At 37.5% G+C, this 15,532-nt stretch overlaps 2 protein-coding genes across 3 annotated transcripts in view; one reads left to right on the forward strand and one right to left on the reverse strand.

The window, feature by feature from the left end:
- The window catches only part of LOC108723482 (uncharacterized), a 20,508-nt gene extending 5,237 nt beyond the window's left edge, over positions 1–15,271 (reverse strand). The window contains exon 1 of the mRNA XM_018449285.1: positions 15,113–15,271. The gene's annotated coding sequence lies outside the window, so the exon portion shown is untranslated. The remainder of the gene's footprint in view (positions 1–15,112) is intronic.
- Positions 1–15,532, forward strand: part of LOC108723480 (sperm-associated antigen 6) — a 44,742-nt gene that overhangs the window by 25,064 nt on the left and 4,146 nt on the right. The window contains exon 9 of one of the 2 annotated variants that reach the window (XM_018449281.1): positions 5,855–6,000. The exons of the other annotated variant lie outside the window; for it this stretch is intronic. Within the exon in view, the coding sequence (XP_018304783.1) occupies positions 5,855–6,000 (146 nt within the window). The remainder of the gene's footprint in view (positions 1–5,854; positions 6,001–15,532) is intronic. 2 annotated transcript variants of the gene reach the window in all.

Genomic DNA, 15,532 nt, shown 5'->3' on the forward strand with positions numbered 1-15,532 from the left:
CCACTGAGCTCGATACATACTGGAGAGAGTCATCAGCATGAAAACGGTGGTGAGAGGCGGCCCGACTGTGCGAGAGTGACAGCCATGCCCGATGGGTATCTTTGCCTCACTTTAGTGGTATTACCGTCGCTAAAAACATTAGCCTCAATTGTGCCTGTGAGATGTTGCAAGATATTGTCAGATACGTCCTGTGTTTGTTAAAAAATGATATAGTATACACATTATGTGATTATATATTTCGAGTAAAATTTTCTTCGGAGAAGACGTTTTAGAGCTTGAAATAATGTAACAGTATATCGCAGTATACGTACATGGTTTAAATAATTTTAATTATATTTACCTATGAAAAGTAACATCGTCTTTTATCCAAATACTTTTGCAATTATTTATTAGGCAATGATGTACCATTTTTTTATTTATTTTTTTAACAAACACAGGATGTATCTGGCAACATCTTACAACATCTCGCAGGCACAACTGAGGCTAATGTTTTTAGCGACGGTAATATCACTAAAGTGAGACAGAGATACCCATCAGGCATGTCTGTCACTTTCGCACAGTCGGGCCGCCTCCCACCACCGTTTTCATGCTGATGGCTCTCTCCAGTATGTATCGAGCTCAGTGCTTAAGACATTGCTTGAGATTAAAGCCCATGGCACATACAAAAACGTAAGGCCGTAATACGTAAGCAGTAAAGAAATCGTAAGATTGGATTCGCTACTGGCCTTACGATCTCTATCGTGATTGGCCAATTCGCTTACTGATTATGTCTTACGGCCTTACGTTTTTGTATGTGCCATGGGCTTAAGACTAGACCGACCGGACTATGGATTACGGCCATAGAGAATGGATTGTGTGATCTATGGTTAAAATGATCGATAAAAGTAAGAGAGAGGGACCGTGGAAGACGGTCAATTTGTATCTCTTTCCATTCAACAGTACAATGGGAGAGAATGAGAGAGAAAGAAATTGGCCGTCTTCCACGGTCCCTCTCTCTCATTATTGTCGACCACATTTGAACACCTCTCAGATATGAATCGCGCAGTCTCCATTCTCAAGAGATTTGTTCGCGTTGCAAGCTCCAACATGCTCCAACATACTCCTATCATAGCTCCTACTCACTCTATCAAGCGCGTTGGAGTGAATAAGAGCCATGGTAGGAACATATTAGGTGCGTTCGGCATTGCAAATCAGAGGCATCCGTTTGCTCTTTCACTTCGCAAACTCGTTCGGCAACTCGTATCTTTCTGCTACATGTCATCTCATCTACGTTCGGTATTAACATTTCTAGAGCTAATCAAGCTCCTCAATTCACTCTGGATTCAAAGATCGAACTCGTGGAGCTAATACAAGTTTTCGCGCCTAAATTGAATTCATAACCTTTTTAGAGGTCTTGGTCGGCGCGCGCGTTCGCCAAGTTTCATCCGAATCTCTTCCACGCAGTTGAAATAGATTACTCGTAAGTAACGCTACAAATTTTCTGCATTAAAAATAAATCTCTGCTAAAACAGTGAATTTGTATTTTTAAAACAGTGAACTGCTGTGACAGATTTCCTAACCTGAATAGTTGTTGACTTTAATGATTAATATCTCAATTCCTAGGGCACAGCGATACTTTTTTCTTGTCAAATCTTTATTTTTACGCGAAAACGCATCGATTGAGTGCATTTTTATCAAAATTTGAGGCGGCCGGGATCTTCTAAACATTTGCTATAACCTTAAATGACGTCAAATGATAGCTCTGTATCGTTCGGATGCATCCGAAATTAATTTTTGGCACTCGGTTTGCTCGAAGATCACGTGATTAAATTCACCATCTGCTAACTCGCATCTCAGATTTACATTACCGAACGCACCTATTGGAACATGTTGAAGCATGCGACGCGAACAAACCTTTTGCTTTATTCCCATGGTGGAAAGATTACATGGAGCGCATTCAGCAGACTCAACAGTTGAGGGAGCGCTAGCTGCCATTGATGTATTCTTCTAGATCTAAAATTCTAATTGGATGAGCTAAAAGAATACACCAATAACAGCGAGCGCTCACTTAACTGTTGAGTCCGTTGAACGTGGCAATCCCATTGTATGCTCAATTTGCAAGCGTCTCTTTCTAATTCTCTGCCCTCTCGCTTGTTCAGTGACTATTCGTAATCCCAGTTAGTCAACCTTAGTTGTTGTCTTCGTCGCACGCACATTTAGGTTCGGTATCTTTTTATTGTGTACTCCCCAGCTACCAACGTTTGTTTGCGCGCATGCTCGTACCATAGCTCCTACTCACTTTAATGCTCTCGTTGAAGTAGGAGCTATAGGCTGCGGTCCACTTGACGCTACAAACGCTTCGAAGCGTTTGAGCGACCAATCAGAACAAAGAATTTTACGAATTGACTAATCAAAGAATGCTTCGAAGCGTTTGTAGCGTCAAGTGGACCGCAGTCATAATAGTTCGATGGTACCTCGACTCGCAAAAGGGATGTGGTTTGCCCAAACTGAGCACATCATGTCAATCCCTTCCACCATGCTTTATTCCGCTCAACTCTTCAATTGATCAATTTTTTACGGCTTACCCCGAATCTACAATAGGGTTTTAAGCCTTAAGTCGTAAGAAATTGACCAATTACAGCCGAATTCGAGGAGAATAATCGACTGTGATTCGCCCATTTCTTATGGCTTAAGGCTTAAAACACCTATTGTAGATCCGGACTTAAGACTTAAAACACTTATTGTAGATCTGGATTAAGCGGTCACAAGCTTGGATTTTTAGTACTGAAACAATTCCGTGTAAATTTATATATGTATATATCCTGCAAACTATGTGTCAAATTTATTTTCAGATTTGTAACGCAATCTTAACAAAACTGGAACAGTGATTACTGTTCCAATCAAATAAAGGCTATGTTCCAAAATTGACTGCCTGTACTGAAAATCTATAATGCACGTAACGTAAACTGTCGCATTTTTAATGCTGACAGTAAATTGGAACACAGCCAAAATTAGTGTTCATAGGCACCATTACAATAATCTTTAAGTAGCTAAATATAAAATCTGTAAACAATTTTATATCGAAAAATATTACGGTAATTATTTAGAATAGCTACCTCACCTCCGATTTTGATGAAATTAGGCTCATTCGACGCGTTTTCACTCAAAACGAAAAAATCTGACAGAAAAAGTTGGCGGTCGGCCCCGCGAGCAGAGATATTAAGCGTTAAAATTCGCGATTAGGAAATTGATTAGGAAATCCTATTGAGATTAGAAAATCTGTCACAGCCACGCAACACTGAGAAATTATAATCCATGTAGACAGTGAGATGTGAGAACAGTCTTTATTAGAGGCAGTAAAAAGTCATTTGGAATTCGGGGTGTGAGGATAGTATTTCTAAAGCCTATTTTTATTGATTTTTGAGGTGCGGAAGCCAAACTATAATTACAGATATGCACTTAAGAAAATCTGAACCTTCTGGGCTGCGTTCGGAAACATCACCCGATTGCCCCCGTGTATTGTTTTATCCTTGTTGTTCACCCAATGTTAAATAAAGATAAGATGATAAACGCCGTGAGGCGTTCACGACGAAGATACTCGGGTGATTAGAAATACTATTCTCACACCCTGAATTCCAAATGGGTTTTTATTGTCTCTAAAAAGACTATTCTCATATCCCACTGTCTCCATGGGTTAGAAATATTCCAAGCGGATACTGTCTAGACTGCAACTTCTAGGCGGTTAGGATATGTTTTTTTGCTTGAGTTCGGGGCGGCTACGCCGCCCCGAACCAATAAGCACTACTGTCTGCACACCCCACTGTCTACACGGGTTATAGTTTTGCAGTGTTGCATGGTTGTGACAGATTTCCTAACCTCAACAATCGCCAAATTTAACACTTAATATCTCTATTCGCGAGGCCGACCGCTAACTTTTTCTGCCAGATTCTTTCGTTTTGAATAAAAACACGTCGAATGAGCCTAATTTCATTAAAATCGAAGGTGAGATAGCTGTTCTAAATGGGCCCTGCCGGAAATTCCTAATAGATGCGTATAAAAAAAAACGTATCCGTTTTTAGTAGACTGAATATATGCTTTTGAAATCGTAATTCCTCATAGATCCAGGGATTTTAATATTAGCATTAATATTAGCAAATGCAGATACAAGTCGATACAAAACCTATCCGTATTTGCGAATACACCGAATACAAAATGTATCCGCGTTTATGAGGAATTGCGATTTCAAAAGCACATATTCAGTCTACTAAAAACGGATACACGAATGCTCACATATACGTAGTATATTCCCATTCAAAATATATCCGCATTTGCGAGTACATTCGAATACAAAATGTATCCGTGTTTATGAGGAATTACGATTTCAAAAACACATTTCAGCCTACTAAAAACGGATACACGAATGCACACATATACGCAGTATATTCTCATTCAAAATATATCCGCATTTGCGAATACACGCGAATACAAAATGTATTCGCATTTATGAGGAATTACGAAACAAAAATTTTTATTTCATGGGGACGCGCGTAGCATTTTATCCGAATCCCGGCTGGAGGCTCCTACTACTTGTCCGTTCCAGACAAACCGATTTTTTAAAGTGGAAACTTCCTTTTGAAGTCATCAGGTTTTCTTGACTGAGGGAAATTGTTGATGGTTGAGATCCTCTACTTCTGATGCTGTAAGAGTTCGGCCGAGAAAAAACGTCAGGCGATCCGTCAGGATTTGATCCGAAGCCTCTCCGAGTCGTCCGTATTAGCAAGCAACCGTCTCGCCACTGAGCCACACAGCCCGACGGGAGGAATTTAGTTTATATCCTATATACAGATCTTATACCTGATGACGTTCATAAATAGAAACCGATGTCTTGTATTCGCAAATACAATTACAATCCGGAACATTTGAAAGCGTGCAATTGCGGGGAAACTTTATGCACGGCTATACGTATAGAAACGTATTATGAATATCCTCTATGCATTGCAGTTCCATGCTCATATACGGGCTATTTGCAAACGCGTACGAATTGCGATAAAACGCAAATTCGTATAGGCGCAGATAGAAATACGTTCGTAAACTGCGGATAGATTCCAATACCTGGTGACGACCATGCTACGGAAGCACAGACCGATATATCCTATATACGCAAATACGAATGTATACTGATATTCGTATACATGCTAATACATTCGGATCAATTTTTTTCGTAAAATGCAGGTACGATGGAACATCAAATGATGCGTATAAGGGCGTATAGGTACGGTTAAATTCTGCATTCGTAAATGCATGGTAATGCAAATACATCCGATTGATTACGATAAATTCGGAAAAATTATCTATCAGCATTCGCAGATATATTTAAATTGATGCGGATAGGAACGTGTAAGATACTGTAGTAGAAATTTTTCTATGCGGATGCAGCCAAATATATCCAAATAATTTCTCATAAGAACAGATAAATCTCGTATAAGGATTTATCGGTTTCTTGAGAATTTCCGGCAGGGGGTGCATCCAGAAATACGACCGCTCATTAAGCGCTCAGTTTAAGCTCTTGTATCTGTTTGATCTATATTTTTAGTTCTAACGGAATATACCAATAAGATGCAAACGCTCACTGAGCGGTTGTGCTTCTGGATGCATCCAATAATTACCATTTTTTCTTTGGCAACTTTTTAGCAACAAGTAAAAAGAATTAGTTAAAATAGATTCTACTCACTTGATTCTGCTAACTCATTAGATGTGTTCTCAATCATTTGATATTCGACTTTTTTGTTGTAGGAAACGATATAATTCGTCAATATAAATAATTCAGTTGTTTCCGCCTGTTCAATTCATTAATGTTATATTTCTACGCGTACAGATTTTGCCGAACGATACAAGGGCAAGAAAACTGTTCGTAACATCTGGTGGCTTGAGAAAGATACAAGAGATTCAAGCTGAACCGGGTACTACCCTATCGGAATATATAACAATTATTAACTGCTGTTTCCCGGAAGAGATCGTCAGGTTATATTTCTTTACTATATCTTTATCGTTTAATATAAATTAGAAAAATATTTTACAAAATAATTCTACTACATATGATCCTGTCATTTTAAAAAATTTCTCAAAGTTACTTTAATATCACAATTACTTTTGATTCTCTTGTTAAATCTACTTTGTATGTGCAAAAATTCTCTGCAATAATTTTTTTATTAAAACATTTCATTAATCTTTTAGATTTTAGAAGGCTACAGTCAAGTCATCAATATATAATATTAAATGCACAGTATATACTAGATGCGCTCAGCGGACTCAACAGTTGAATGAGCGCTCGCTGCTATTAATATATTCTTCCAGATCTAAAATGCTGATTGGATAATCTGAAAGAATACACTCAATAACAGCAACGCTCACTCAACTGTTAAGTCTGCTGAACGCAGCCATTGGCCATTGACTGCGTTCAGCAGAGAAAACTAATCAGTTAATGTTTCTTTAATGATTGGTTCTTACCTTTAAGTTCTTCGCTAACTCTAACCCCGGATCTACAATAGAGTTTTAAGCCATAAGAAATGGACGAATCATAGTCAATTATTCTTCTCGAATTCGACTGCAATTGGTCAGTTTCTTACGACTTAAAGCTTAAAACACCTATTGTAGATCCGGGGTAAGGTTTGTTCGCGTCGCAAGCTCCAACATGCTCCAACATGCTCCTACCATAACTCTACTCACTTTATCAAGCGCGTTGGAGTGAGTAAGAGCTATGGTAGGAGCATATTGGAACATGTTAGAGCATGCGATGCGAACAAACCTTAAGTATAGAAACCAATTATATTGAAGACTCACTAAGCACTAACTGATTAGTTTTCTCTGCTGAACGCAGCCAATTCATGGTAATTATATAATTTAGCTTTCACAACTCAAAAATTAATAAAGTTGGGCTCATTCGCTTATACACGTTTTTATATGAAACGCAAGATTCTCGCAAAAAAGCGTCACTCTGCCCCGCGGATCGAGATATTAATTGTTAAAGTTGACGACTATTCAGGACATTATAAGTTAGAAAATCTGTCATAGCGACGATGCGTAAGCTGCGTTCCGTTTCACGCATAATGCATTTTTTATTCTTGTTATTCACTGAATGTTAAACAAAGATAAATGCATTAATAGGTTTGTTCGCGTTGCTTGCACTTTTGACACTCGGCATCTTCGTTTTCTCTCTTTTCAAGGCCAAATATATATCTATCTCATTTTAAGTGCAAAAATATTTGGGGATTTCATGCAACGCGAACAGACCTATTGATTATGTACATCATGCATGAAACGGAACGTAGCCCATCACAGCCCATGCATCGCAGTCGTATGTGCACGATGTGTGGTAGAGATGGGTAGTTTATGAATGAAAGCGTAAAATAAACGAATCTTTTACGTAAACTAGATGAACTAGTTTACAATTCTCAAATGAAGGTCATATTGAACTACTTTATCGACGAGCAACAATTGCCAAACTAGAAGCATTCGGTGCATTCAGTATTACAACCACTCACTGAGCGCTCAACTTCGTATAGGCGCCTCTTTCACTAACTCCGATTAACGCCAATCAGGGAAATTTAATGCTGCGAGAGGTTTTTTACATTTCCTACGTATAGAACGTATAATACGTATAAAACATATAAAACGTGTATTATATACGTTAAAATTCTAAAACTCATCTCACATGAAATATAACACAGTGAGCACTGTATAATTAGACCACTGGACACTGGACCATTTAATATTCACCTTAAAGTTATCATTTTGATTTACATACCTTCTTATTGGTCCAGCAGTTCTATGCTAGTGATATATGGGCTATGTTCCAAATTGAATGTCTGTACTGAAAATACAGTGCATGTAACGTAAACTGTCGCATTTTCAGTGTTGGCAGTAAATTTGGAATACAGTCACGGTATTTTTGGATCTGCTCGCATTGCTTGCACTTTTCCACTCAACAACTTCGCTTTCACTCTTTTCAAAGCCCAAACATATATCTATCTCATTTTAAGTAAAAAATTTGAGGATTTCAAGCAACGCGAACATTGCAAAGTGCGAACGGTGAAGCGCCATTTTACTACATAGCTGAAGCCTACGATATATTATACATAGTTTCATCCATAGTATGAAACCACGTATAATACGTTGAGTTTGAAACGTGCTCAACCCTAACGCTAATCGATGATTAACTCGATCATCATGATTACCAACGTGAGAACTAAACACAGAAGAGGAAGAGAGAGAAGACGTTCTAATACGTTAACTGCTGTTGGCATTACTGCGAGTTGATTGTCGATTAGTTTAACCAGAAATTGATGAAAAAGGCTTCCTAAGCACGGATCGGAATGACGGATTGGATATCTCACTAGAATTGAGCATTCCGTTGCAGTTCCGTTCCGTAAGTTTTCTCTACCCGTCCCATTCAATAAAAATGGAACGAAATCTGGTTATAAAATATATTTCGCCGTTACAATTCAGTATTTTAGAGAACTCACAACAATGTTATCGGCAAGATAATTGCACAAAAATGACATGCATATTATTGCTTTAACTGCCCAAAATAACGAAATATCGATGAATCAAGCATTTACCTACGATCGACGCGATATTCCGTTCCATTTTTACTGAATGAGACTGGTAGAGAAAACTGTTACGGAACGGAACTAGAACGGAATGCTCAATTCTAGTGAGAAATCCGATCCGTGCTTAATGGGACGGCACTCTAAGCTGCGTTTGGAAACATCACCTGGAACCCCCGTGTATCATCTTATCCTTGTTTAATATTAGGTGAACAACAAGGATAAAATAATACACGGGGACACTCGGGTGATATTTCCGAACCCAACCTTAGGGATTCTAAATGTAGAGATCAGCCAACGCCGACTCGATCCGTGATTGGCTCTGTCATGACGTTATGAAACCGGATGTGAGAGTGAGAGAAGCGAATATGAGAGTATTAGAAGCGACACTAGCTTGCTGTCTAGAGGTTTGTTCGTGTCGCAAGCTCCAATATGCTCCAATACGCTCCTACCATAGTTCCTACTCACTCTATCAAGCGCATTGGAGTGAGTAAAAGCTATGATAGGAGCATATTGGAACATATTGGAGCATATGATGCGAACAAACCTAAGAATGTCAAGATTTTAGCGATATATTAGTGCGCATTTCCAAGATCACGTGATTTCCGTTTTCACAACCTTATGCCGGGCGTTGGCCGATCTCTACGGCACCCTAAAGCTAGATCCACAACCTTGCTTTAAGAGGCCCTAAAGGTGCGTATTAATGAACGCGGCAACGCGGCACTTTAGAAAGAACTAGATTCTAGGGGCTTTTGAATCATCCAGCGTTGCCGCGAATGAAGTTGGATTAATGCAACTTCACTTGCGGCAACGCAAAGTGACTTAGGCCGGAATCAGACTACGCATTGACCAATCAAAACAATAGAAGCTAAAATTCCTTTGTCCTCACTGGTCAAATTTTAATTTTCAATCTTCAATCTGAATCTTCAATGCGTAGTCTGATTCCGGCCTTACGCGTGTGCAAAATCTTAAAATAAAGATTTATTGATGATAAAAATAAAAATATTGAAATTAAAAATAAAAGATGTCTACCGTAATGTCAATGTCAATCGTTCTGCAGCACTTATTGGCTTTCGCACAACATATTGTTTTTCTAGATGTGGATCTATAATAGCTAACAATTCTTCGTATTGTGTGGCTGACTTTCGAAAATAATTATGAAATCGCAAATCTTGTAATTTCAGTGTTAGCAGCAAGGCATGGTAAAATCCATGCTCACATTTTCAAAAAATTGGTGCAACCCAGAAAGGCTTCTTTTTGTTTTTCTGTTTCTTTTTTTCGATTAATAACAAAGCTAATAATCCGAGCAATTTGTCACGTTGATCTACTTCTGCAATCTGCTGATTAATTACATAAATGCATTGCACTAACCCCTCATGAATTTTCATTTTCGCAGACGCCATTTGCTCGATAATCTTATTAAGATAAACTGACAACTATAATCAGAGAAAAGCCTTGTGCTACTGAAGTACTGACAATGAGATTTGAGAAATTCAGGTTATTTCATTTCAACGCGATAAACACCGCGTCAAACATGACAAACAGCCGCGTCTACGCGGCAAACGGTATTACAATCAGAAGCCCCTAGAATCTAGTTCCTTCTAAAGTGCCGCGCTACCGCGCACGGCATTTGCCGCGTCCATCAGTACGCACCTTAAGCCGTAAGAAATTAATCAACCACAGTCGATTATTTTTCTCATATTCAACTGTGATTGGTTAATTTCTTAAGGCTTTACGGCTTACAGCCTCTTAAAGCAAAATTGTAGACCTAGCCTAAAGCCCATGACACATACAAAAACGTAAAGCCGTAATGCGGGATCTACAATAGAAGTCGTAGCGGTTGTAGGGTCTTAAGTCATAGAAAATTGACCAATCACAGTTGATTATTTTTCTCATATTTGATTGTGATTGGTTAATTTTCTACGACTTAAGACTCTACGACCGCTACGACTTCTATTGTAGACCCCACATAAGGAAATCGTTATGCAGGGTCTACAATAGAAGTCATAGCGGTCGTAGGGGCTTAAGTCGTAGAAAATTTACTAATCACAGTCGAATATGAGAAGAATAATCAACTGTGATTGGTCAATTTTCTATGACTTAAGACCCTACGACTGCTACGACTTCTATTGTAGACCCCGCATTATATGCTGTCTACAATGAACAGTAGCAGTAGAGACTGTAAACATGTCGGGAATAAGCTGGTTTTCCAGCTAAGCCATTAATGGTTAGTCCATGAACGTCAAATCGATGTTGATTCAACGTCGCTCGACGTCAAATCGATGTTAATTCAACGTCGATTGACGTTAATTCTATATTGATCAATCATTCACTTGTAGCTAGGGATGTAACAGAGCGTAGAGTTAGTCTATAAGTGAAATGGATTTCAACCATTTCGCTTACGGACTAACTCTACGCTCTGTTACATCCCTAGCTACAAGTGAATGATTGATCAATATAGAATTAACGTCAATCGACGTTGAATTAACATCGATTTGACGTCGAGCGACGTTGAATCAACATCGATTTGACGTTCATGGACTAACCATTAATGGCTTAGCTGGAAAACCAGCTTATTCCCGACATGTTTACAGTCTCTACTGTGATTGGCCAATTCGCTTTACTGATTACGTTTTATGGCTTTATGTTTTTGGGCTTAAGGGCCCCTGCAGAAAAAATTTCTGCAACAGTAATCTTAAGACGTGAACTTAAGCCAATGAGCCAATCAGGATATTGCTTTAGATCTACGTAATCTAACGAAAAAAAATAACAGTAAATTTATCCATAAGGCGAATTTCAACCGGTTGAAATTCACTTTATTGCGAGGTTATGGATAAATTTACTGTTATTTTCATTTCCGTTAGATTACGTAGACCTAAAGCAATATCCTGATTGGCTCATCGACTTAATTTCACATCTTAAGGTTATTGTTACCCCGGATCTACAATAGGGTTTTAAGCTTTAAGCCATAAGAAATGGAATCATAGTCGATTACTCTCCTCGAATTCGACTGTAATTAATCGATTTCTTACGGCTTAGACTTAAAACACGTATTGTAGATCAGGGGGTCGATTGTGTAACTCGAAATAAGGTGAAAATTACAAAAGTGAGCAAATTCAATAAAATATTCATCATTTAATTGGTCAATAACTAGTGAATTTGCTCACTTTTGTAATTTTCACCTCATTTCAAGATACACAATCGACTCTCCGGACTTACAGAAATTTTGTCTGCAGTAGCCGTAAAGGCCATGGCACACACCTTCGGTAACAGTAACCATAAGACGTCCCGTAAGAATCAGCCAATCACAGTCGAGAATTCTTTTGAACTAATTCTAATTGGTTGATTCTTACGTCTTATAATTACTGTTACGGAAGGTGTGTGCCACGGCCTTAACGCGTTCACAATAGTGATACAATGCATGTTGAAAAATTTTGCGAGTAGTTCGCGACTAAATTCCTAGATAAATCAGAGAAGCAACAGCTGCGGTCGATAATTGAAAAATCGATAAATCGCCGCCATTTTCTTTTACCATGAAGCAATCAAAACTATTCAAAACGCATATATGTAGTATTACATATGATCATATATGTAATACTACTATATTGCTAACGCAGCCTCTTTTTGGGAGTGTGGGGTATGCGAAGACAGCGAAATAGAGATCAGATCTCTCACTTCCAGTGTACTCGAGTGTAGTGCGCATGCGCTGTACACTATCTGAGAGATGTATTTGTCCGCACCGTATTTTTACCAGCTTTTAATTGGCGTTAGCAATATAGGAGTATTACATATATGCTTATGATATGTCAAAATGTCGAAGTAAGGATAGCTCTTCTTGAAAACTAAAATCTAGGGTAGGGTCAACGCAATGTTACAAATGCTTTAAAGCGTTTTTTGACTGGTCAATTCGTAAAATTCTTTCTTCTAATGGTCAATCAAACGCTTCGAAGCATTTATGTGAGATACTTTGATCGCAGCCTAAGCACGGATCCTCATACGGACAACAGCGCTCTGACACCGAACGCTGATTGGTGAAAAACAGGTGGAGGTAAATTTTACCCACACAACCGGCTTTTCACCAATCAGCGTCCAATGTCAAAGCGCTGTTGTCAGTATGAGGATCCGGGCTAATTCTACCGTAGGTAGTGTAAAAGAAAATGGCGCTGAATCACGTAATTTAGGCAGCGAATCAGATCATTTCCTCACCTGTCGTCTCTCTGACATCTAGGCCTCTATTCGCGACGAACTGTTTTGGCAAATGGGTCTTTTCAATGAACTAGTTCGTGTGAACTAGTTATTAAAGTATACGCATCAATACTTGTCTGTGAGGTAGAATTTGTGCCGAGAACGACAAAAAATTTTTCTTAAGCTCTCAATTTTGAAATTTTTTGTCGTTCTCGGCATAAACTCCACTTCACAGACACATATTAATGTGTATATTTTAATCCTGGAAAAGGATTTTCGAATCTGTAAAAGAGGAAAGAAGTATTGTAATTGTTATACAAAAATTACGATTTAGTCGGTAATACAGACGGCTTTAGGAACCCCTTCCTAAAGTCGTCCTGTTTTACCACGATGACGTTTTAAGAGAAATCTCCGAATTAGCTTTATGGATTGCAAAATTTTTTATAGAATTAAAGAACGTATAAAAAGAAATCCCGCAAAACACGATTTTACGAGAAAATCGGAAAAAAAATTTAAAAAATTGTTTTTTTAGCATGTACAACTGTTACCTAAAGTTAACATTTGGTTGATAAAAAAAAGTTTTACAGCTTGTAGATTGAAAATAAGTGTGAGGCAGGATCTGGATTACTTGAACGAACAATACTGAGTTTGTGGAATTAAGATTCAAAGCGTAGAAATATTTCTCCTAAAACGAAATTATGTGCTTTGCAAGGACTTACTTTTTTCCTCTTTTACAAATTCGAAAATCTTTTTCCAGGATTAAAGTATACACATTAATACGTATCTGTGAGGTGGAATTTGTTCCGAAAACAAAAAATTTCGAAATTAAAATCTTAAGAAAAATTGTTTGTCGTTTTCGGCATGAACTCCACCTCACAAACACATATTAATGCGTATATTTTAACATTGGAAAAGGATTTTCGAATCTGTAAAAGAGGAAAAAAGTAATTGTTATACAAAAATTATGATTTAATTGGTAATATAAATGGCTTTTGGATCCTCTTAAGGGCCTCGGCACAAAGATAGTCGTAACCGAGTCGTGAAACATGAGTCATAGTTGTAGGTCAACACGCAATGTTTTATAAATCTACAGCTACGACTTATGTTCTACGACTCAGTTACGGTCGCTTTGTACTTAGGCCCTAACTTGAAATCAAGATATAGTCAGAAATTTAAAATTATAGTCTACATTTATTAGAAAAATGTTTTGGGATCAAAATTTGAAGGATCACAATCGGATAATTTTAGCAAACAATTTTGCATATGTAAATATTATCTTGCAAGAAATTTTAACTTTCACTTTGAAAAAATTTTATACAAAAAATAGAAGGCGAGAGATTATGGATAGATTTTTTTATTTAAATTGTAAAGTAATAATATCAACTTGAACTATAACAAATTAGTTGAATTATATTTATTAAACTCGGAATTTATAGGAACATGGGCGTGAGCGATGTAGCCACATATATAGTTATAGCGTTTATTTAAAAGAAATGTTAGCTCTAAATTTCAATCCATATAAAAAGGTAATTATTTTTAATATCATAATTCATTCATTCACAATTATATTCTATTCTACAAACAAATTCTCTACTTTAAAACACAAATTCTCTGTTTTAAAAATACAAATTCTCTATTTTAAAATAGAAATTTTCTGCTATAGAAACTAAAATTATACAAGAAAATAATTTGTGTTTTTAAAGCAGAGAATTTATATTTTTAAAGCAGAGAATTTGTGTTTATAAAACAGAGAATTAGTGTAATTAAGGGCCACTTTTACCAACTCCGATTAACTTAATCGGCCGATCAGTCCATTGGAATTGACCAATCGCATTTGTCATTTTGGTTGACGACAGATAACGATTGGCCAATTCCAATGGATTAATCGGTCGATTAAGTTAATCAGAGTTGATAAAAGTGGCCCTAAAGCAGAAAATATTTGTTCTACCCTCACTTACATGTTCTCATGTCCCTTCTAAGTTTATCAACGATGTGACAGATATCCTAACCTGAATAGTTGTCAACTTTAACGATTTTTATCTCGCGGGGCAGAGCGACACGTTTTTTCTGCCAGATTCTTTCGTTTCATGCAGAAACGTCGAATAAGCCCAATTTTATTGATTTTTGAGCTGCAGAGTTAAACTGATAATTACCTAGTTCTGATTCGTATCGTAAAGTGATTCTTATATTTTTGTACAAGAATCAAAGTGAAAGTCTAATTTCTTTGAAAAAGAAATGACAAATATTTGTGACACACAGCAACATTAATAGAATAAATTAAGTACTATACAAACACTACTTGCTCGTATAATCCTTTTTTTTGTCACAATTGAAATACTTACACGGTAGGTAAAGGCAATAATCTCGTGTCTATTAAAAATTCAAGCTATTGAGCGCTACTATCATTACGAAGCCAGCGTATACAAATAACTGCCGCGGCTCTGTTTCTGGATCCTCAATGTCGTACTTTAAATCGATCGAATGATAAACTACACGCCTGCCATATTGTCACAGCTGATTGCAGATTCGAAAGCTGTGTACGGTTTGGACGCCCACGTACTTTAAAGGTGCCTTTTCATGCAGATACTCGACGTTCATTTTCAACGTCAAAATACTAGCTCAATAGCGTATTCGATTCGATTTAGGGCCACTTTATCAACTCCGATTAAAGCCATTGGCTGCGTTCAGCAGAACGTTTGTTTTGCAACTGTTGGAAATTTCCTTCGCGCTAATTGGATCATACTTTTAGATCTAGAAGAATG

Source organism: Mycetomoellerius zeteki, unplaced genomic scaffold, assembly GCF_001594055.1.
Source record: "Mycetomoellerius zeteki isolate Tzet28-1 unplaced genomic scaffold, Tzet1.0 scaffold241, whole genome shotgun sequence".
NCBI classification, from domain to species: Eukaryota; Metazoa; Arthropoda; class Insecta; order Hymenoptera; family Formicidae; genus Mycetomoellerius; species Mycetomoellerius zeteki.